The sequence below is a fragment of the Micromesistius poutassou genome, assembly GCF_964030765.1.
Source record: "Micromesistius poutassou genome assembly, chromosome: 20".
Taxonomy (NCBI): Eukaryota; Metazoa; Chordata; class Actinopteri; order Gadiformes; family Gadidae; genus Micromesistius; species Micromesistius poutassou.
The window spans coordinates 1,859,806-1,882,709 of record NC_140290.1 but is presented as its reverse complement, the minus strand read 5'-3'; the positions used below and the strand labels follow the sequence as shown (position 1 = coordinate 1,882,709).

Genomic DNA, 22,904 nt, shown 5'->3' with positions numbered 1-22,904 from the left:
CGGGTTTTCGGCGGAAAGGAATTAGCACTTCCGCCTTGGGCCCCCTAGCGGCCGGTCAGGGGACCCTACCGGCCGGACAGGGGCCCCCTATTGGCCGGAGGGAGCTGGTGCTTGTCTTAAAATGTAATCATATGAGACGAAGTTTGACCACCACACACCAAATCCCTCCTTCACAATGCCATACTAAATCAGGCCCCCATTTCTAGCAAAACTATACAGAGTATAGTAATTATAGTAATTATGTCTGGTTGTCTAATGTATTCTAGTTTACCTATAGGCCTATATGGTTACAACAATTCAGGGAAACCTTTTATGGAGTTGTGTATTTCAACCTAAACAAAAATACTTTTAATTATTTAATAAGCACATTGTGCAGCTTCCTCCCCATATCAAATCCCATGGGTATCCCAGAACTCTGACCACACTACCGTGGGCTTCCTACGTCAGCACGTCTGTATGAACACACATATACCCCAGCTGCACTTTAATTTCAGATAACGATTTTACAGACAGTGCCACACAAACACACAATAGCAAAATAAACAAAAAGTTCAACAATCTTTGGTGTGTTCCAATAAACCACAGAATACCCAAGCACTAGAGTGGGAGGCACAACATATTTCCTAAGACAATGATATTCAGTTAATCCATGGTATTCAATACAATAGCACAAAGAATAGAAGTAACTGAATAATAAGTGTGAAAACGTCTTTCAGCTCTAAACAGACCACTGTATTCAACACCAACCCTCCTTCATATTATCATCATTGTGAGCTTGCCCTGTCAGTGGAAGTAAAGCAGCAAGTGGATACACATTTTTTTTTCTGTTAAATTAAAAGCGTGAATTTGGAATGAAAATTGAACCATGCAAATGCTACAATGGAATAGACTTTACATTCTCATGTGAAAGCGCTTGCTTGATCAGAGAGAAGTAGAACAGGTGGCTAGGATTGCATAGTTTAACATTCAGTTCCCAGTGGCTATAGTGAGGTATAGGAGGCAGTAAGCAACACAGCCATGACTGAACCCGACAGTTACAGTTTACACACAAAGCACACCACACCCTCCACACAATATGGGGAAGAAGAATGTTGTTGGTATTCAGCAATGAGGAAAGACTGTTCTATACACAATATGATATGATGAGATAGGGCCCTTTATTTAAAAGCAAAAACAGCTACAAATAAACCTCAATACATATCAATTAAAAATATACATTTTTAACGAATAGTGGTGCTCTGTAAGATATAGGTAACAGCTACATTAAATATGTCAAAATGTTATTACAGTCCAAGAGCATTGTGCAACTACATGTGCAATAATTCAACATAAGGCAGAATAATTCAACAGAAGTCATTCAGCTAAGCTGGCTTTTTCTCACATCAATGGAATGATTTTAAATAGACTTTCTAATGGCAAGGGAAATAAGATTTGTCTTAATATATGGACTTTTGAGGTCCTAAAGGACCTGGTATTCTCATATTTAAATTTCTTGTTTTTAAGGTTTGGGGTGGAATGTGAGTGAGCGTGGCTACGGGGCTGGTTAGTGGGGAGGTGGGGCTGTGGTGGGTCAGAAGGGCAGTCTGAGCGTGCTCTCCTCCCCGTCAGAAGCCTCAGTCCTGGGCAGCGAGGGGCAGGGCAGCGGGGGGCGGGGGGGCCTCCTCCAGCAGGCTCCTTGAGTCCGTCTCCGGGCCGCACTGGCAGGCATGTGAGCAGGAGGAGCCGTTAGGGGTGGGGGGGTGGCTGCTGTGGTCCAAGTCCATGGGGGGTGGGGAGGGGGAGTCGGCGTGGGCCGGGGGCGTGGCCTCGTCCGGCCCCCCCAGGCTCTGCACCTTCTTGCTGAGCTCGTTGCGCTCCACCTTCAGCGCCCGCCGCAGCTTCTCCAGCCGCTGAACCTTCCCCTGCAGGCCCTCAAAGTCCCGGTCCCGCACCGTTTTCTGAACACAGGCACAAGGATCAGGGACAGGTTGACGGGTCCATTCCTGGAAGTGTTAATGCCTTGCTCTAGCGGTTGAGCTGAAGCGCTCAAATAAATTGAATGATCCCCTTGTAGATCCTGATATAAACCTAGAGGAACGAGGCTGTAAACCCTGATAGAAAGATTTCTGGTATTCAAAAGATAATATCGGCAATAGATCCCACAATAAATTGATTAAAATTGAGGAGCGAAAGCCCCAATCAGTGGACATAGTCCCGGTTGGTCTAGCGGTGTGAACCAATCAGTGGACATAGTCCCGGTTGGTCTAGCAGTGTTAACCAATCAGAGGACATAGTCCCGGTTGGTCTAGCATTGTGAACCAATCAGAGGACATAGTCCCGGTTGGTCTAGCAGTGTGAACCAATCAGTGGACATAGTCCCGGTTGGTCTAGCAGTGTGAACCAATCAGTGGACATAGTCCCGGTTGGTCTAGCAGTGTGAACCAATCAGTGGACATAGTCCCGGTTGGTCTAGCAGTGTGAACCAATCAGTGGACATAGTCCCGGTTGGTCTAGCGGTGTGAACCAATCAGTGGACATAGTCCCGGTTGGTCTAGCGGTGTGAACCAATCAGTGGACATAGTCCCGGTTGGTCTAGCGGTGTGAACCAATCAGTGGACATAGTCCCGGTTGGTCTAGCGGTGTGAACCAATCAGTGGACATAGTCCCGGTTGGTCTAGCATTGTGAACCAATCAGAGGACATAGTCCCGGTTGGTCTAGCATTGTGAACCAATCAGAGGACATAGTCCCGGTTGGTCTAGCGGTGTGAACCAATCAGTGGACATAGTCCCGGTTGGTCTAGCATTGTGAACCAATCAGAGGACATAGTCCCGGTTGGTCTAGCGGTGTGAACCAATCAGTGGACATAGTCCCGGTTGGTCTAGCATTGTGAACCAATCAGAGGACATAGTCCCGGTTGGTCTAGCATTGTGAACCAATCAGAGGACATAGTCCCGGTTGGTCTAGAGGTGTGAACCACGTTTCGGGTCAGATGGTTCATGACCACAAACTGCCTTTCTTCTCCCGCTTCAACGGCGCTGTTGGAGTTTTAAACCAACACCGCTGACCAGACTAGGACACCGTATTGCCTTACATTACTGTATTATTATTACCGCCGTACCGCTTAAGATCCTTTATTACGCCACTCTAATATCTTTCCAACGTTTGGACCTGCGATAGTTTCTACTGAGAAGGCCACTGGGGCATCTTAAAGAAGACTGGTCCCACTTAAGGGTCCGGCCCTGAAAGAAACCCCCCGCTGACCCACGGGGTCAGGAGGGAGCAGGCCTCACCTCCTCAGCCATCTCCAGGAGGGCCTTGTTGCTGCTCTCCCAGCGGGACCGGTACATGGTGGTCTCCTTCTCCAGCTTCTTGATCTTCTTGGTCATCTGGAGACCACATCATGATCATTCATTACTCGTTTTCACATGGACCGATTCATTACAACAGAATGAAAACATGAACTACAGAAGGACACTCCCCCCACACACACACACCTTCTCCATCTCCTGTTTGAAAGTGGTGAAGACCTCGTTGCTCTTGGCCAGGGTGGTCTGGAACTCTTCAAACTTTTCAGTGTATAACGACAACTACATAGGGATGAGGGGAGGAGTCAGGCTCTGTCAACAACCACAGCAACAACAACCTTCAGGCTCATGCGGTCGGTCAGAGAGCCAGTCCTCACCTGCTGCTTGAGGTGCACCTCCTGCTGCTTCATCAGCTCACACATCCTCTGGGACTCCACCGCCTCCTTCAGAAGCTGGTGGGCGGACCAGACGGAGGGTAAGAACCCAGCTAGAACCGCTAGGTGTGGTGTGTGTAGTGTGTGCGCGTGTTCAACACTCACAAAGTCCTTCTCCCGGTCGTGGCGCTCCTCGGACTGCTTGAGCAGCTCGTGGGCCTGGTGCAGCTTGGCGTCCACCAGCTGCTGCTGTAGCTCCTTGTGCTTCACCACCTTGTCTATGTGCTGAGCAGGAGAGGGAGGCCTCGATTACCAAGGGCACACATTCAGTAGCATTAACGGCTACTAGCGCACTGTTGAAGTGGATTGTGTTTAGGCAGCAGTAAAACAAAGCCATTTCTGATGCGTTGTTCCTACGTTCTCCAGGACCAGTCAAATCCCACTTGATCCCCCGTTGTGCCCAACACGGCACATCTGGCCCCTTACTGGGCCTCGATTCAGGGGACAGTCAAGAGACAGGGGCGGAGCCACGCCCACCTCTTCCCATTACTGGGCCTCGATTCAGGGGACAGTCAAGAGACAGGGGCGGAGCCACGCCCACCTCTTCCCATTACTGGGCCTCGATTCAGGGGACAGTCAAGAGACAGGGGCGGGGCCACGCCCACCTCTTCGCGGAGCTTGTACTGTTGGTAGAGCTTGTTGAGCTTGTCGGCCAGCACGGTGTTCTCCTGCCGCAGGCTGGCATTCCTCTCGTTGTGCTGCTCCATCTGAGACTGGATGTCCTGCAGCGTCACCTGGAAGTGGGACGTCACCTCCTTCCTCTTCTCCTCCTCCAGCCGCGTCCGCTGCACCCCCTCTTCCTGGGGGCGGTCGGGAGGTGGTGATAGAGTGAGTTTGTGAGTGAGTGAGAGACTGAGTAATCAGGCACAGCGTTTCCCCATTTTAACAAAGACTTCATGAAGGGATATGAAACAAACACGGTTTAGCTCATCACGAAAAATCTAATTATTGGGTTAGTCTGACTATCATTCGATTATTAAGATGCATGTATACACCTTAGACGGACTAAAATCAGACCGAATCGGGTTTCTCATTGTTGGATTAAGACCCCTGGATTATTCGATAGAAAGTTGCATTAATTGTGCATGTATGCGTTCAATCGTATTGGAATCAGATTTTGCGTTCTGCGCATGCTCGAGATTTTCCCGGCAGCAGGAAGTAGAAGGAGACGATAGTCGTGTTGTTGTTGCCGTCGGAAAACGAGAAACGCTGATTTAATTAAAAAGGTGGCAAAGAATATGGAGGAAGCCGGTACTGTGCCAATGTAGTTACCCCCTATAAGATGTGTATCCCCGGCCGCGGGAGTGTGCATGGCATGCATTCAGTGCAGGTTGAAGTACACACTACGCTTTGATTTCACCCCGTTCACCCAAGGCTGAATTAAAATTACGTTTTTCTAAATGTTGGTAATCAACAAGGTTGTAAAGTAGTAACTACGGGCACGTCTGTCAAAATAAAAGTTTTTTCTTCCGACGTGTTTACGATCTTTATTCATTCATTGTGCTGCGGCCGAACTGATGGGGATATTCAGATATAATGAATCTTAAAGACTATGTCGGGTTCTCCAACTCTCTGGTAAAGTAAGTAAGTAAGTAAAGACTAGTGGGGGTTATCTCAGCCATGGTTGAGAAGGAATTGGGGGAAAGAAACTTTTGCTTTGACTCTCTGAAGTCCAGATTGTACCGCGACATGGAGGAGAAAGGGATTGTTGCCGTATGCGGACTCCGCCGCCGGACTCCCTGCCAGGCAGACAACTTTGTATTGTGTTAATAGGCTAGAGAAAAGTAATTTGCTTGTTATTGATGATTTAGATCTTAGATTATTGGAGGTGATCCACAAAACAATGGGATGTCAGAGCAATGGGTTTATTTTTTTGTCGAAATAAAGGGACGTCGGACTAGTAGGCTGTAGAACCAATGGGAATTTTTCTGACTATTGAGAAGTTGGAACAATGGAGCGTTGGAGAAATGGTAGTAGACATTAGCCTGGCATGACTGGGAGTTTCATCTCCATGACAGCAGGGCTACGTGCTTGAAGGCGCGTCTTAACCAATGTCTTGTCTTGAGTCCATGACAACAACATACATCATAGCCAACAAGGTTCTACATTTATAACCCGTTTAATTTGAATGATTCTTTCAAGACACATTTCATGAATTTGGGCCGTTTCAAACGACGGAACACAATGATATCCGGGATGAGGATATCATTTTTTTTAGGTTGTACACACATTTCCCAGAGTGCCGCACGGTGTCCTTGATATTAGGAATGTGTCGAACATCAAGAGCAGCAATCTAAAATATTGTCTTATGTCGAGTCTTTACACCAAGACTTATCTGAAAGGAAACGTTGCTGCAAGCAAATATCAACCTAAATCCCTGTGGTGCGTTCTAAACCTTCATTACCCTTTTTTAGGCTGATAGTTATATTATTATATTATACAACCGAGAGAATAACAAAGAATCAAGCTGTTAGAACCATCCTCTGGTGGAATGAGACGTGTTGGAAGTCTAGGGTTCTTCCATTTGATATTCAACTTGTAGTTTAGTCTGCCGGGACCTGGTCCAGGAGCAGACCTCACTAGTTTAGTCTGCCCCGGGTCCTGGTCCCTACAGGAGCAGACCCAGGGTCAGTGCTACGAGACTCCCCTGAGGCTCTGCTGACCAGCTGATGAGGGTACCTTCAGCGTCCGGTTGTGTCGCTGCAGCTCTCTGCAGAGGCTCTCCAGCTTTCCGCGGGCCAGGATAGCCTTGCTGTGCTCGTTGCGTAGGTTATCCTTCTCCTGCACCAGCTGGCTCTGCTTCTTCTGCAGGGCACGCATCTGCTTCTGGGCGTTACGCTGCTCCTCCAGCTACACACACACACACACACACACACACACACACACACACACACACACACACACACACACACACACACACACTTGAGGTGACAGTCTAATTTTTCTTGATGTGAAAGATGCTTTGATCAGACTTTGCAACTAGCTTGCTGTACTACAATGCTTAAAAGTATATATTTTTTAAAGATACAAAAGCACAAACATTCACCCTGTTTTGACTCCAACAGCTCACTTAGAGTTGACACTCATGGAAATGACAGTTTGTTTTAAACTAAGATTACTGAAACCGAATAACACAATAACTGATTGGATTTATGAAAAAGGGTTGACTGATGTATTTCAGCTAAACTGTGATTGTGTCATTTTAGCCATCATAGTTTTCCCACTCAAACCCTTGAGCCAACAATGCTTTCTGGCAGTGTGCCGGTGTGTGAAGGCGGTGCAGGAGGCCCCTCACCAGCTCAGCGTACTTCTTACAGAGGCCTGCCAGCTTCTCGTCGGGCGTGCTCAGGGTGTTCAGCGTCTGCATCAGGAGGGTGATCTCTTTGCCTGCGCAGCGGCCCGAGGAGTACATTTGAAGAGTGTTATGTGGGGGCCGAACCAATACAATATAACTTCATAACATAACAAGGAAAATATGGGGCTAGTTGATAGTCAACAGCGTGGGGCTGCGTGACGTCCTGTAACCCTCCATGAGGCCCTCAGGACCTCCATGACGTCCTGTAACCCTCCATGATGCCCCCTGACCTCCTTACCCAATCCCTTCACCTTCTTCTTCTCCTGGGTCTTCTTCGCCTCCTTCCCTCCCCCTCCCCCTCCCCCACCGCCGCTCACTTTCCCGCCTTTCACGGCCTTGCCCTCGTCCCCTTCATGGGCCAGGCCGTTGAGCTCGGGGCTGTGTGATTGGCCGTTGGGCAGGGCGGGGCCGTCTCCATTGGCGCTCGCCAGGCAGTAGGTACTGAGGATGTCCTCCAGCTGCCGGCTCAGCTCCTCTGACACGTCACACTGGGACAGCACCACCTCCGACACTACACACACACACACAGTAGGTTGGGAACGTTTCAGTGAACCTTAAATAGCCACAGTTCATTGGACGACATTAACCTAACACAGAGCCAGTGGTCAAAGTGTGGGCAATAGCTGTTTCACATGTTGTATGCATACAACATGACGGAAACCTTTATCGTCCAGCCCGGTTCCTCCAGACTGAGGCGGTGTGTGGGCCGGGGGGGTCTCCGGTTCGGATCCCGTGGGTGTGGGGTCCTCCACGGCCCCAGCTGTAGCCGGCGCTTCATCGGCCGCCGGGGGACTGGACTCTTCCGCGTCTTGTTTCTTCATCTCTCCAATCTACGGTAATATCTGGCGTTAAGAAGTAAGTCCACACTATTAGTTTCCAACGCCACAACACAATCTCGACCACAACACACTGAGTAAAGTCTTCTAGACTTTACCCAAGCGTTGTGCCTTGAGACCACTCACTTCAGAGCAATAATACTAGCTCGACCTCAGTCTAAAAGATGCACTTATATCCGCCGCTTGTAGGTGAACGTTAGCAGCAGTTCCGAGCTAACACAGTGAGACGTTCGCTGTCTTCAGACAGACAACAGTCATCAGTCCTGTACATTTTCCTCTTGTTACGCCATGTACATATTAAACTCGTTACCTGACACACCTGACGGAGGAGATATGCCCCTGCTGCAGCTTTTGGTTTTAGTTTCTTGGCAGCGTGAGAACCATATCCAGAACACAACAATCACTTCCGGTTAGCCCGCCTACTCTATCAGGAGCCTTTACTCGCTCTAGCGCTCCCCAGCGATCAGGAGCGGAACTGACCTGAACCTCATATGAACCTCATGTGAACCATGCTGTACAGTACACCAAGAGGTTAATCATACACAAACACAAACAAAACGGAAATGCACTAAAGGGTTGCAACATAACTTTATTCGTTTTGTACAGCATTTCCATTGGACAATTTTTAATTTCATATACTTTTTTTTTTTTTTTTTTACATTTCTAATATTGTTAATGGTTTTGTATGCTTGTATTTTTTTTTGTTCATGTTTGGGTGTCATGTTCATTCTAAGTGTATCTCGTCACTCATTCATACCGTCGGTAAAGTCAAGTCACAGTTAAGAATGGGATCAGACATTAAAGTCATCTGAAGAGAAATAAATACATTTAAAAAAGGGGGCGGGAGAGGACTGAAGCAGAGAAGGGGAGTTAGGGCAGGTCCGTGATGACATGAAACCTATTTCACAAACACATAGCATTGTAAACATTTGTAGCATAGACATTACTTGACCAAGCTAAGCATCACTTTCCTTTTTGACAAGAGACATCAACGGTTACTCCTATAGGACGGAAGACATGTCTAACTAGGGATAGAGACCTTGGAACCAGCCCCTCAGAGAACAGCTCCTACAGTATTCTGCAACCGCACGAACATGACCAACAAAAAAATAAAAAGATCCTACCTATGATGTAGATATTCAAAATTGTAAACCAGGATATCCTGATTAGGGAGGAAGATAAACTAAGCAAATTAACAAAAACCTTTGATGTACTATCTCCCATTGTTTGAAGACCCTAATGAGACCAGGACATCCTGAAGGTCCTTTCTCCACTTCTCAGAAGTGATTGGAAGTTCACCAGAATACACGTCCAAGTATCAGAAAATACACATAGAATCAGCTCAAGTTTTACTTTTTTTTTTATAATGTCAATCACTGCATCATTTATGAAAATTATGAAGTTCCTTCAGTTGCTTCAACTCAAAGTATGAAAAACGTGCTCCGTCTTTCTGGTTGTTGAGTCTGCAGTCGGCGTGTTGAGCGCAGAGCACTTTGCAGGAGTGTGTTGACTTAGCGCAGCAGAAACAACCTTTTGTTGATGACCCACATAAACAACACGTACACGGCAGCATGTTGCCAAACAGAAATACAACGCTCTAACCACACCTTAAAATATATGTTGGGCTTAGGGGAGTCCACTTTGCTGAGATAACCAGCTCACTTGGGCAGCACTAACCATGTGTGGACAAGCCTGGCTGAGATCACCAGCTCACTAGGGCAGCACTAACCATGTGTGGACCAGCCTGGCTGAGGATCACAGCCATGCATCTTGTGCTCTTGAGAAGAGGCAACAAACCTTTTCTGAACAGTGTTGGAAGGTGGATATTGGCCGCAGTGATGAACCTAATGTTAAATAACCCAGTCGACCCAGTGGGTCAGCCAATGTCACCGTGTCACTGGGACAGCCGGGGCGGTGGGGTCACCCTGAGCCGCAAACACAACACCACTGGAAGAAGTGGGGCACAACTCCGAGCTCGCAATGTGATGCAATCATTAAGCCCTTTGTTGCCCCGAATGATGAAGTCACATCCTGCGTCCTGATTTACTTCCTGTTTGGTGAAGAATGCCACTTATAGAAAGAATAAATGGCAATATCATGAAAATGTGGAGATAAGGAGAGCAGCAATGTTTTGCACAAAATGTGTGCACATTCAAGTACAAAAAGGACAAAAAGAAGAAAATAAAAAGGAAAAAAAGAGTATCAGTCAGAAACCTAGGAATCTCAGTCTGTTGTTGGTCGGGTTTGGCACTTTAGTGAATAGGAGTGCATTTCTTAAAATATAAATATTTTATTTTTTTATAGATTCTTCTTTCGTTAGCATGTTTTCTTTGCCACTCTGGCATTCTTTGAGGCGCTTGACCAGAAGTGGAAATGAAACCAAAGTCCATCGATATAAATGCTGCTCGGCAGACGCTGCTGCCGTTTATGCCGTGAGCGACGCGGCATGATAAACCGCTCGCTCGACAACTTCCACGAGTGAACCTCTCCAGTCTAGTAGGAACACGTTTACTGTGGATCTTCAGACCGGCAGAGAGAAACAAACAGCGCCGGACGGCTGCCCAGCGCTGTGTCTCCCCTGCCATTAAACCGTGTTGCTGCTGCTGTTGGGTGGAGAACACACAGGGTGTCTTTGGGCCGGATGGATCACCAATTTATGTTCAACAATTAGAATCTGATGAAACGTGTGTGTGTGTGTGTGTGTGCACTGGATTGAGCTCAGACCAAAACCACAGTCAAGCCTGCACGCTGAGCCCCAGCAGTGGGGTTAAATCCACACAATAAGCGCTGCTTAAGGGGGTCATAATATAAAATTAATATATCCGTCTTCACGCAGTGCCTGTCAGTCAAACATCACACTAGCAGACTGTTGTGCCCAGAGAAACGCTGATCCCAGTTCCGCTGGGCCTCCCCCAGTGAGCCTGTGGTGACCCGCAGTAGACGGGCAGCTGACCTGGGATCAGGGTTTATGAGGCTAAAATCCTCTCATGTCAAGTGGCTCTGCAAATGAGAAAGGTATCCTAGAATACAGGTCATTTTGACAGAGGAACAGAATAACGTGTGCATAGCTTTCCCCCTTCCCCCCCCCCCTTGGAGAGGAGTGCACTGTAAAACCTGTAATCAAGCAAACCATTTTCAAATGCGAGCGGCCACTCATGGGTGAGGTGTGTGTGCAGTGTCTGCTGGTGTTGTATGCAAGTGTGCGTGTAATGTGTGCTCTATACATCTTAAGTTTTGTTTTGGAGGTTTAGGCTCATCACCTAAGACATATCCCTAGCCAGACCCTAGATGGTACTACACGTTGTAAGCCAGTGGTATGAATATATACCCACACCTTTACATATTACAATGGACCCATGCAACATCATCACCAGTTGTCAATGCCATTCTCCACAATAAAGGTAACCAAGAATGCATAAGGTTAGATATCTATCAACTGCTGTACAATACACCATCGCCACCACTGGGACTACACCAGCACCAAAATAAGTAACTCAAAAACCACCCACTAGATGCAACCCATCCAGTTGTAATCCTCCAGGTGTACCACTGCAGTGACACTCTTATTGTGTAGTACGAGTCCGCCTCCGAGTTTGGCCAGGGATATTGTGTGACTTGGAGTCGGGTCATAAACGCCATGCAGGAGACCCTCGGACACACGACAGGGGAGGGGTCGCAGCAGAGCCACGCTAACAGACCCTTGACAGAGGTGTCCTGTCTGGCAAACAGTCAACGTAACACTCATCATGAGTCTGCTCCTTTAGGTACCAGGTGGCAGACTCCAACAGTAAAGACATCACTGAGGGACCACTGCCCATGCGCCCTGCTGCGTAGAAGAAGCAGAGCCATTATTGGTTTTGTGAGTGACACCTGTTTGCCCTCCATGACACCTCTGTAACTAACCTACAGGTCTGAGGCTTGATATCACCGTAGAAATGCATGCACCTTATGACGCCCCCCACGGAGTCCCGGTAACACACCCCGCCCCCGCAGGCTGACCACCAGCCATGCTCTATCTTATTAGTCAAGAGAACTTCATAATCCAAAGGGTTCATTATTAATAACACGGCACACCACGAACATTAGATCCCCCCCCCCCTTAACACCACCCTCCAAACCTGAACCATCTCAATCTAATTACATCCTACTTCATCACCTTCAACCACACCCCCCCACTCTATCCCACTATCTGGAAAGCAAAATCAGGGAGTAACAAAACCCGTCAACTCAAAATGGCGAGCGTGGCTCCGCCTCTGTTGGACTAGCCCCGCCCTTTCCCAGTGTTGCCATGGGGAGGAGCGCAGTCCCCTAGAGGCTGTTCATCTCTTACCTCGTGAGACCAGCCCTGAATCTACGGCCACTGTAGCAGAAACCAAACGCTGCTCCACACCCAGAAACCAGGAGGGCTACCAAACAAATCCTCAGGACAAACGCAGAAGATAGGAAGAGAAAGCATGATTAAACAACCCTCCCTCGAGGAACAGAAATGACCATGAATTAATCTATTTTGGGCCATGCGACCTCACGCCCCTCAGAGATCTCCACGAGGGGTCCTCAGAGCAGGAAGAGGCCCCTGAGCCAGAGAGAGGAAGCCTGACAGGGACCCCTATGAACCACGGGATATCAGCATGGAGAAGAGATGTCGTCACATGTGCATTGAAGCCACGACGTACTTGCACGCGATGGCCTTTGTCGAGGTGATTGTGTCCTCACAGTAACCGTTTGAGTTGTGTATTTCTTCAGACTACGTAGGATTGTTTAAAGGTCACTGTAGAGGTCAGCGCTCCCTGCAACAAGCAGGCCCGACAGGAGGCTGCAGGATGGGGCAGGGGGAAAGGTAGATGGGGGAGATGCGACTCCACACATGGGAGAGAGGGAGGGTGTCAGATGGTACCAGGGTGCCCTCTGGATGTACCCTGGAGGATGGGGGGCGGGGGGAGTTATAGCTGGAAGCCCTCCATGGGGGCCTCTTGCTGGGGGAAGAGGAACTGCTGGCCGGCCTGGTCCACCTGCGGCGCCAGGCCAGCCACGTCGTCCTCCTCCACGCCGAAGTAGTGCTCAATCAGGTCGAAGGCCTTCTGGTAGATCTCCTGGTTGTCGTGGCTCTGGAGGAACTCGATCTTGTCCAGACCTGAAGAGCACAAACAAAGGAGTCTGATTTAACAATGATGGGGCCTAAACCGTTTCCATGTTCCTCATCTCATTTTATGAAATAGTATCATCATGCCTATTTTCTGAATCATTCCTCCACATACATGTTTAAATGCTACGGGACGTGACGAGACGTGTTCGCTAGCGTCCATCCCTCACTGATGACCCCCCCAACCCCCCATCGGGTCATGCGTGTGTTGACCAGCAGAGAGAGTATGTGGACCAGCAGAGAGAGAGAGAGAGCGAGAGAGAGAGTGAGTGAGCTGACCGTAGGCCTCCTCGATGAGGCTGCAGTAGGGGTTGACCCCTGCTCCGCTGGTCTCCTGCTTGGCCTCCTGCTCCCCCAGCCGCAGGATGTTCTCCAGGCCGTTCAGAGCCACCTGCACGATCTTGGAGTCCATGACGGTCAGCAGGTCACACAGCGGCTTGATGCAGCCCAGGTTCACCAGGTACCTTTATAACAGGTGTTATAAGAACAGGTTATGGTCTTCCAATAACAGGTGTAATGAATGAATAAGGTTAACAGGTGTAGTGAAGCTCTGATGACCTGATCTGCTCGGGCGTTCCTCCCGAGGTGGCGTTGGTGATGGCCCAGGCCGCCTCCTTCCTGGTCCTGAACTCCGCCTTCTGCAGGATGTCGATGAGCACCGGGAAGATGTTGGCGTCGATCACCGTCTGGGGGAAGGGCAGAGAGGAGGAGATAAAGACTTCCCCATCCCTTTGTTTTTGGATCTACTCTCCTGCCTCGTCTCTCCGAATATCAAGCAGATAATCGAGACCTCCAGGTCCTTGTGGGATATCCTTTTTTTAACCAATCTCAAACCACTGGAACCAGTGCTGCCATGGTACCACCTGTATCTGAGCTCTGTAACCATGGTAACACCTGTATCCGAGCTCTGTAGCCACACCCGTATCCGAGCTCTGTAGCCATGGTAACACCTGTATCCGAGCTATGTATCCATGGTAACACCTGTATCCGAGCTCTGTAGCCACACCTGTATCTGAGCTCTGTAGCCATAGTAACACCTGTATCTGAGGAGCTCTGTAGCCATGGTAACACCTGTATCTGAGGAGCTCTGTAGCCATGGTAACACCTGTATTCCGAGCTCTGTAGCCATGGTAACACCTGTATCCGAGCTATGTAGCCATGGTAACACCTGGATCTGAGTTCTGTAGCCATGGTAACACCTGTATCCGAGCTCTGTAGCCATGGTAACACCTGTATCCAAGCTCTGTAGCCATGGTAACACCTGTATCCGAGCTCTGTAGCCATGGTAACACCTGTAGCTAGCTCTGAGGCCACACCTGGATCTGCGCTCGGTTCCCGGCGGTGATGTTGGAGATGGTCCAGCAGGCTTCTTTGCGGATGGACTCTTTAGCGCTGCTGAGGAGGTGCAGCAGGCAGGGCAGCGCTGAGCAGTTCAACACCACCTTCACGGAGAACACACACACAGTGACCCTGGCTGGAGGCTTTACACCACCCACTGGCTTCAGCCTGCAGTCTGAGGCTGAAGCCAGGACTGATGCAGGGCACCAGGAATGTGGTGGGACCTCGTAGCCAACAGGCTAGAAAACTATAAAACACTGAAACAAATATATTATGGGAACATAGGAACATTTAAAAGAAATGGAGGAGTACCTTCTACAACCCTCCTAATGCGGAGCGCTCTGCTCACCTGTGTCTGGATGTCGTCCCCGGTCACAATGTTCCCCACAGCTCTCAGAGCAGGAGAGGCCACCTTATAGTCGCTGTGCCTGCAGAGGAGAGGGCGGAGTCAGGGGTCGTGGAGGTGGAAGTGGATGAAGATAAAAAAAACACTTGGAGCAGATGATCTGATGTGATAGCGTTTACACCCAGACAGAACACACCCATGGCATGATGATTCATACAGGATTTGTTGGCGGTGCACTTAATGCCCCATACCAAACATATATAATACAGTGCACTTTATGCACTGAACAAAACATTATTTTTTTTTTAATTAAAATTTTAAATCAGATCAAAATAAATCACCACCCCTTTCATTTTCCGACTAGTCACACTTTATGATTTGTTCCCGATAGTTGGAGGTGAAGGTAAAAGAGGTTTGAACTGTACGAGTCTGTCTGCAGACTAACTGACATCAGCAGCTCCACCAGGCGCCGGCAGACCCCCGAGTCGATGACGGCCTGGATCTTGTCGTTGGGTCCGTCTGAGAGGTAGGACAGGGCCCAGCAGGCGTCCGCCAGCAGGTCGGGGTCGCTGCTGAACAGGAGCCTGGACAGCACCGGGAGACAGGGGGACACCTGGGCGCCACACACACACACACACAGTAAGATACAGAGCTGGGCGGCACGCATCAACACACACAGGGTCAGGTACAGAGCTGGGCGGTAAATAATAATAATAATAATGTCCCGTGTCGGACACGGGTGCGGGTCGGGCGCCTGAACAACGAGGGTCGGTCGCGGGTTTCGCGATTTCAATTGTCAAGGCCTCACGTGCAAATAAAAAAATCATTATTGGTGACACATCTACAAAATATGCCTGCATTTCAAAATGATGAGCTCGAGTGTCAGCGGAGTGCACTATTGGACGTAGAGGATTCCAGTCATGAGACTCGGGACGAAGTTGCTGCTTACACTGATTACAAAACACCTAAAGATGACTCTTTTGGTGCGTTATCGTGGTGGGGAGAGCACGGCTGTTCATTTCCCAATATTGCTCAGATTGCCAGATTTATCCTCGCGCATCCAGCGCAGCAAGCAAGTGAGACTTCTCCGGTGCTGGATATGATATTCAGGAGCAGAGCAACTAAAACCGTCCACAGTGGATGATGTGCTTAATGATGTGCTTAACCCTAACCCTAACCCTTTTGCACAGCAATCTAAAGCACCACACCAAACACATGATAGTGTAATTCTCCGGCGTTCCATCTAATGTGTCTAATTTTCCTACGGGTGTGGGTCGGTATCAATTTAAAGCGGGTCTGGTCGGGTGTGGAATGTAATTCGCACTACTGTCAGAACACGGTCAGATGCGGTTTTAAGTATTGCGGGTACGGGCGGGTGCGGATTTACAAAATAAGACCCATGCAGGACTCTGCTCTGCTTATCTCTCTCAGAGTGTCCCGCTCTGCCTCTGGCTCACACACACTCTGCCCCAGCCCCGCTCTTCCACTCCGTCACATTTTCAAATCCCCTTCAGTGCGAAACATGTCCGTCAAATCATTTGCCACATCTTGCTCTGACTGTTTTTGACTGACTCATTTTAAAATGTTTAGCTACCCTGGCCTACACCCAAATTTAGGATTGAGTTTGCAACGAGCAGAGCGACGCAGGCAGGCTGGAAATGAAAGCACAGCGAAAATATCGAGATATGACTTTTGGTCCATATCGCCCAGCCATACAGTGCACACAGAGTCAGATATAGAGCTGGGTGACACACACACACACACACACACACACACACACACACACACACACACACACACACACACACACACACACACACACACACACACACACACACACACACACACACACACACACACACACACACAATCCATAAGAAGTAGAAAGGCTACGGCGGCCTGGTCCCCATGGAGAGGAGAGAACAGGACTGACCTTTTCGAAGGCGGGCGGTGGGTTCTTCCCTCGACACAGGTTGGACAGCGCCCAGACGGCGTTCCTGGTCATGGTCAGTCTGGTGGATTTGGTCAGAAGCCTGACAGGAGAGTCCAAACAGTGACCACTGGGCTCATCACATCTCTGCCCAGGCCGTGTATGACCGCCTTGTGGATGTCCCTGGTCTCATGTTAGACTTCATTCTGTCTGATAGCACACCAGCTCCAGTACGCGGGAACAGTGGGTCTACCCTTCATTCACCTCAAATGTTTTTTTCGACCAAGAGTGTTGCTGGAGGCGAGGATCTGAAATGAGTCATCGGCTAACACATCTTGGCTAGCAGTAGTTAAAGGAGCCCACTTTCTGGGTTGTCTAGGATGAAATTGACACAGAAATTTTGACGATTGGTCCTGTCTCAGGTATTTGGCTAATTTAGAATCGCCCCGGCCTGCTTCAGAATGGCTGGCTACGGGCATTCACAAACCTGTCCTTAAAACAACCCTAAATGTTTGTTTTCAGAAATGTGCAACTCAGCGAGTGGTTAGTGGTGTTTGTTGATGTTCCAAATCAAGTATCGTAGAAATACAGAAATACAGTTTCTGTTGTGTTTTATTTGGCTTTTTGTAAATCCCATTGATTTCTGTTGGAAGACTCATTGCTCGTTGACCGTAAACGGAAAGGGGGGCTGTTTATGTTTGGTTGTAGTCCTCAACATTAGGGCTAGAACCGAGCGAAAAGACTACAACCAAACGTAAACAGCCCCCCTTTTCGTTTCCGGTCAACGAGCAATGAGTCTTCCACTCTATTTCATCCTAGACAACCCAGAAAGGGGGCTCAAAGTGCAAAGTACCGGAATTATCCTTTAACTGAACAAAAGTGTTGTGTTTAAAGTTTTCAAAACATGTAGAGTGGCTCCAGTAGAAAGATCTTTAGGAACGTTAAGATCCTTTCTGAAGGCGTCATCCCTTTGATTTCAGTAGCATATGTACGTAACTTAACAAGGCAGAGCACTGCCCCTTAAGGTGATTTGGTTCAGGCTGTGGTGGTCTGCTATCATGTAGGGGTGCTGCTTCTGATATTATTCTCATGTAAACCATTAATCCCTCTTTTACTGTCATTGATTTGATCTGACACTTGATCTGTGCACCAAAGAGTAATGATGGGATGGTTGTACACAATGTATAGGCTGGTACAAATGTGAGTGTGGGGCAAAAGAGACCAACTTACATTAATAGTGGTGGGAGGATGTTGCAGTTCAGCACATAGTCCCGGCACACCGCACTGTCCCCAGCGATGTTACCCAGGGCCCACACAGCCTGAGTGAACAAGCACAGCAGGTGGTTAGAGCACTGGGTTCAACAGGCGCAGTGAGGAACACCAGCCCGGTCATTACCTGCTCCTGGACATCCTCAAAGTCAGAGTTGAGGAGCTCTATGAAGACGGGCACCGCCCCGGCCTCGATCACCGTCTTCGTCTGCATGGAGGTTCCCGACGCGATGTTGGTCAGCGCCCACGCAGCCTCAAACTACCGGGAAAAGAACACATGAGACCCTGGCAGAAGTGAAAAGGGTGTGTGTGTGCGTGTGAATGTCTGTACCTGTATGTGCATGTGAATGTATGTCTGTCTTTGTGTCTGAGTGAGTGAGTGAGTGAGTGTACCTGTAATGTGCAGTTGACGCTCAGCTTCAGGAACTCCACGAAGCGCTCCACAAGCCCAGGTGTGTTGATGACCTCATCAATCGGGGGGTTGGGCTCTGAGATGGATGAACCAATACAAAATGAGGCGTGAGATGCTATGATCGAACACATTGACTCATCCCAACAGGCAACACGTCAGGTGTGGATTACCTTTGGAGAGTAGCTTTCGGAACTTTTGCGTGGTGCTTAGCTGGAGCTCTGGGTCTTCTGAGAACAGCATCTCCACCATTTCTCTGGTGATCACCCCTTCCTGACAAACCACAAGCAAACCAGCTCAGAAACTACCTATCCCAGAGTTCTCAACCCACATTGGCCACCAGAACTGAAACTAAATATGGACAAAGAACCAGGCATGAGTCTGTGTTGAGATATGCCTTAGTTGCGTAGCTGTTTGTGTGGAGCTCACCGTGACAGGTGAGTTGAGGTAGGAGTCCACCAGGGGGCTCTCAAACATGGCCGCCTCTTCACTGAGCATGTCCACGTTTCGCCTCTTGAAGAGCTGAGACTCAGAAGGGATATGGGTCACGTCACAATGACATTGGACACAAAAGCACACGCACGTACTTCCTGTAGAATTTACTACTTTATTTTGAGCAAAACAATACAGCCAAACTCATCTGAAAGTCACCAGTTCATTGAGAAATTATAAAAATATTTGCACTGAAGAAAAACCGGTTTCAGCCTTTTCCCCACATTAAGATGCAGCGTTGCGCCGGCAGTCAGATACTGCAGCCACACTGTTTATAATGCGGTGTTGTTGTATTCTATAACGCTAACCGTGAAACGCCTGACTCATATTCTCACAGCACAATTGCACAAGGTGCAATACCGCATCAAACTGGATATAGTAGAGGCTTAAGAGACACCGTAACACTCATCTTCTAACCTCTTATTCACAGCATTGTTGTGAAGAATGTGGTCTGCAACCTCAATAAATTGAGGCAAAGGTTGGACCATTCAGGTCACGGATTAACGTTCTGCATGGCTCCAAATAGGACTGAGATCTTCAATAATACTACGAGAATTGTGATTATTATTATTGATAATTGCTGAGTGGGCAACGCCCTACTGGGCCCAACATCATGCAGAACACCATGAGGGCCACAACCTACTGGGCCCTACATCATGAGGACCACGACCTACGGGGCCCTACATCATGCAGAACACCATGAGGGCCACGACCTACGGGGCCCTACACCATGAGGGCCACGACCTACGGGGCCCTACATCATGCAGAACACCATGAGGGCCACAACCTACTGGGCCCTACATCATGAGGGCCACGACCTACGGGGCCCTACATCATGCAGAACACCATGAGGGCCACGACCTACTGGGCCCTACATCATGAGGGCCACGACCTACTGGGCCCTACATCATGAGGGCCACGACCTACTGGGCCCTACATCATGAGGGCCACGACCTACTGGGCCCTACATCATGAGGGCCACGACCTACTGGGCCCTACATCATGAGGGCCACGCCCCGCCCTGGACCAGGGGCCCTCTATGGAGTCTGTGACCACCTGCTGCTCTCGTTTCTGCTTCCTGAGCTGGAGGCCCTCCTCCTCCCGCCGGCGCCGCATCTCCTCGGGGTTCAGGGCCTTGTTCTTGTAGCGGTTCATCCGGCAGGTATCCTTGGCAGGACTGGCTGACGGTTCTGCGGAGAACACACACACACACACACACACACGGTAGAATGAGAAGCTGGTAGCATGTGTCTTAGGGGCGCAGGGTATTTGACTGACGTGTCTCACGTTTCTCCAACCCCACCTAAAACTAAAATTAGGTACCGTTGAGGAAACAAGATGAGGGGGGGGGGGGGGGGGTTAACTTTACATGAGGTTTGCAACTTGGAATGTTTTTGCCTATATTTTATGCTTGCAGCAATATAAGAAAACGTCTAAATCCTCCATCTCTGGCCAGAGATTAAACAGCTTTCGGCCGACATCAGGGTATTTCTGCCTCTCCAAAAAAACGATTAACAGCAGCAGAGTTTATTGACTGCATAGAATATCTCACACAATATCCATTCCCCACATTAACGTATACTCTTGTTGTATTTCATGGCAACACATGACTGAGCTGATACTATCACATTCCTAAAGACCTATTGGTAGGATAACTTAGGAACTGTAGGAAGATAGTTAAAGAGCAATGCTAACGTTGAGATCATTTATATTAAGATTGTATAATAAGATTGATTAACATTGTAATGATAGCCTTCAATAAAAGGGTTCTGCTCAGCAGTAGACCATGGTCAGGAACAGACTTTACAGCTAGCTGTATGGAAGTGCAACATGCCATAGTGTCATAGCCTGCTTAATATGACTCACTTATGAACTTTAGTCAAGGTGATAGTGCCGCATGGACACCTGTCGAGTAAGGGAAAAAACATGAAGTCGACTTACTACTCCATTGTAGTAAGTGACGTGTTTTTATCAAGTATGTAAGGCACGGAACACTGAGACTGGGTTTTAAATGTGATAAGGGCAGACCAGGGGTCAGGCCTGTAGTTCAGCTGGACTGGTCTATCCTCAGAGACCAGGGGGTCAGGCCTGTAGTTCAGCTGGACTTGTCTATCCTTAGAGACCAGACATGTAGTTCAGGTGGACTGGTCTATTATCATAGACTTGTAGTCCAGGTGGCCTGGTCTATCCTCATCTGGGTCACATGTCAACAAACGCCCACGCTGGATTGTAACGCAGGATTTAAATATTGATATACGTCTGTTAGTTGACGGGCTAACACCGTTTCCCTAGACTTGTCCGTTCGGTGTCAAACGTTATTGCCAAACAGCGGAAAAGGTTTTAGCTGACGTCATGTTATTTAGTTGTTGGACAGTTTTAAAAATAGAGGCTGACAGCCGCATTAGCCGTTAGCAGGCTAGCAGGCTAGCGTTAGCCGCTAGCGGGGTGCGTTACTAATTTAATCGTAAACTCCGCTTCCGTCGACCCATCTCCACTGTGGTACTTCCATCCGAGGTTGTCTTGATACAATGCGCATTAAACATGTAATTTGGCATCACTGCATGTGCATGACTGTGTTGACATGAGCCTGCTACACGCATTAGCTCCCGCTACAGGGCGCCGCTAGCTAGCTGCTAGTGGACTCACTGCCATCAGAGGACTAAGGAACACAATTAATACACACATTCATTCCAAGGTCTTACTACCTTACCCATTTTGTCTTTAATCATTCATTCCAAGGTCTTACTACCTTACCCATTTTGTCTTTAATCAAACGTTTTCCTCAAGTTTCGTAGAAATAAATCGTAGAAATCCTTCCTCCTGAAGCTTTCCAGAGGTTGCTCCTGAAAGCAATCCGTCGTGTCAACACTGGAGGACAGCAGCCGTCAAGCAGGTGATCTTCAGCCGCCAGGGGGCGCAGCGACCCCACTCACTGCAGCCCCCTGATAAAGTCTTCTCAGAATTAAGTTAGACCGATGGTGTGGTTTTATATTTTAGAATTGTGTCATTGTGCATTCAATCAAGGGGTTTCCCGTGTTTCAATTATTAAAGAGATACTAGAGAACATATCAATAAAAAACTAACGCCCACCTCCAAGTCACTGTTGTTGTGGTGGCCTTGCAGGTGTCTGGATGATATTTATAGGTAGTTATACGGCTTATTCTTCAGAATGCATCAATGGCTTGGCTGACGATACTTCCTAAACATACCGTAACCTAGACCTATCAAAACTTAGTTTGGCAACGTCTCACAGGAGAAACGCTGTGGCAGTTTCAAACACCACAATGTGAACCCATAATGACAAATTATTTCACAATTAATTATTATGACCGAAATACCATTACTACCAATACTATTCATACGCTCCTATACTTCTGAAATGTACAAAATGTAGGCGTCATTGCAATGTGACACATGATATACACACATTAATTTATTACCTCCAATTAGCTTCACTTATGCTTAGTCTGGGGTGGGATTTGAACCCATGTCTCTATAAAAAGAATGCAGCATGCTTCTTCCAGATCTGTCTGTCCGGATCTGCACCTCCTGGAGGACGTCTGAACATCTGTTTCCCTTCCCCGCACACTGGATGTGGGAGAACAATTGAGATGAGGTGCCAGGACAGAATGAGTCTGGCAGAGTAGTGGTGAATACCTCTGCTGTTTTCAGACCCCGTTGTCTTCAGGGACCTCGTGTGAGGCGCTGAGGAGAAGCTTTAGGGGGCAATGTTGTACAGATGAATGCAGTGATAGTGCTTTCACCACCATCAGGCGCTCTCATATTCCACAATGGATTTTCTTTTCGCAGGTCACGCCAACTTCAGCAAGAACCACAAAAAAAAAGAAGAATATTGATTACAATTTCTCAGCAAACAAGAAACTAATATTGACCATCATTCCTGTCGGTTTAAAGTGGATCCACTGGCTTTGGTCAGAGCCTCATCAGGCCATGCCTCCCGCTGGGGGTATGGTGGCTACTGGTGGAAGGGCCGGCACTGGGTTATGGCATGCTGGGACGGAGCTCCCCCACTTGTGCTAAGTGACACAGGACCAGGAGCGAGACCAGCC

General features: G+C 48.4%; 2 protein-coding genes across 4 annotated transcripts; both read right to left on the bottom strand.

Annotated features, from left to right (window-relative positions):
- Nucleotides 1–469: 469 nt before the first annotated feature.
- Nucleotides 470–8,289, bottom strand: txlna (taxilin alpha). 3 transcript variants are annotated; one of them, XM_084484436.1, is made up of 11 exons: nt 8,221–8,289; nt 7,736–7,916; nt 7,313–7,585; nt 7,015–7,106; nt 6,399–6,569; nt 4,325–4,519; nt 3,825–3,944; nt 3,663–3,737; nt 3,475–3,567; nt 3,271–3,366; nt 470–1,937 (listed from the first exon to the last, which is right to left on the bottom strand). In XM_084484436.1, the coding sequence occupies exons 2-11, from the start codon at nt 7,893–7,895 to the stop codon at nt 1,614–1,616; spliced, it is 1,599 nt and encodes a 532-aa protein (XP_084340562.1). In that variant the 5' UTR covers nt 7,896–7,916; nt 8,221–8,289; the 3' UTR covers nt 470–1,613. The 3 variants fall into 3 exon arrangements, with proteins under 3 accessions (XP_084340562.1, XP_084340563.1, XP_084340564.1); XM_084484437.1 differs by having other exon boundaries at nt 8,230–8,271; XM_084484438.1 differs by having other exon boundaries at nt 7,736–7,904; nt 8,221–8,259.
- Nucleotides 8,290–8,488: 199 nt separating this feature from the next.
- Nucleotides 8,489–21,718, bottom strand: kpna6 (karyopherin alpha 6 (importin alpha 7)). The gene is made up of 14 exons (XM_084484696.1): nt 21,589–21,718; nt 19,891–20,024; nt 18,772–18,864; nt 18,516–18,615; nt 18,327–18,421; nt 18,061–18,192; nt 17,895–17,983; nt 16,668–16,767; nt 15,184–15,347; nt 14,738–14,816; nt 14,367–14,492; nt 13,609–13,736; nt 13,330–13,514; nt 8,489–13,041 (listed from the first exon to the last, which is right to left on the bottom strand). Exons 1-14 carry the CDS (start codon nt 21,590–21,592, stop codon nt 12,851–12,853), a joined length of 1,620 nt encoding a protein of 539 aa, XP_084340822.1. The 5' UTR covers nt 21,593–21,718; the 3' UTR covers nt 8,489–12,850.
- Between the last annotated feature and the right edge of the window lie 1,186 nt (nt 21,719–22,904).

What these genes read in the sequence shown, in the direction of transcription:
- txlna (XM_084484436.1), bottom strand. Translation starts at nt 7,895, where the DNA reads ATGAAGAAACAAGACGCGGAAGAGTCCAGTCCCCCGGCGGCCGATGAA. An exon ending in GTAAGAAGTACGCTGAGCTG is followed by an intron (nt 6,570 to 7,014) that starts GTGAGGGGCCTC and finishes GTGTGTGTGTAG; the next exon opens with CTGGAGGAGCAGCGTAACGC. An exon ending in TCCTGGAGATGGCTGAGGAG is followed by an intron (nt 1,938 to 3,270) that starts GTGAGGCCTGCT and finishes GCCTGTGTTCAG; the next exon opens with AAAACGGTGCGGGACCGGGA.
- kpna6 (XM_084484696.1), bottom strand. An exon ending in GCGTCAACTGCACATTACAG is followed by an intron (nt 18,193 to 18,326) that starts GTACACTCACTC and finishes TTTTCCCGGTAG; the next exon opens with TTTGAGGCTGCGTGGGCGCT. An exon ending in CCTCATCGAGGAGGCCTACG is followed by an intron (nt 13,042 to 13,329) that starts GTCAGCTCACTC and finishes TGTGCTCTTCAG; the next exon opens with GTCTGGACAAGATCGAGTTC.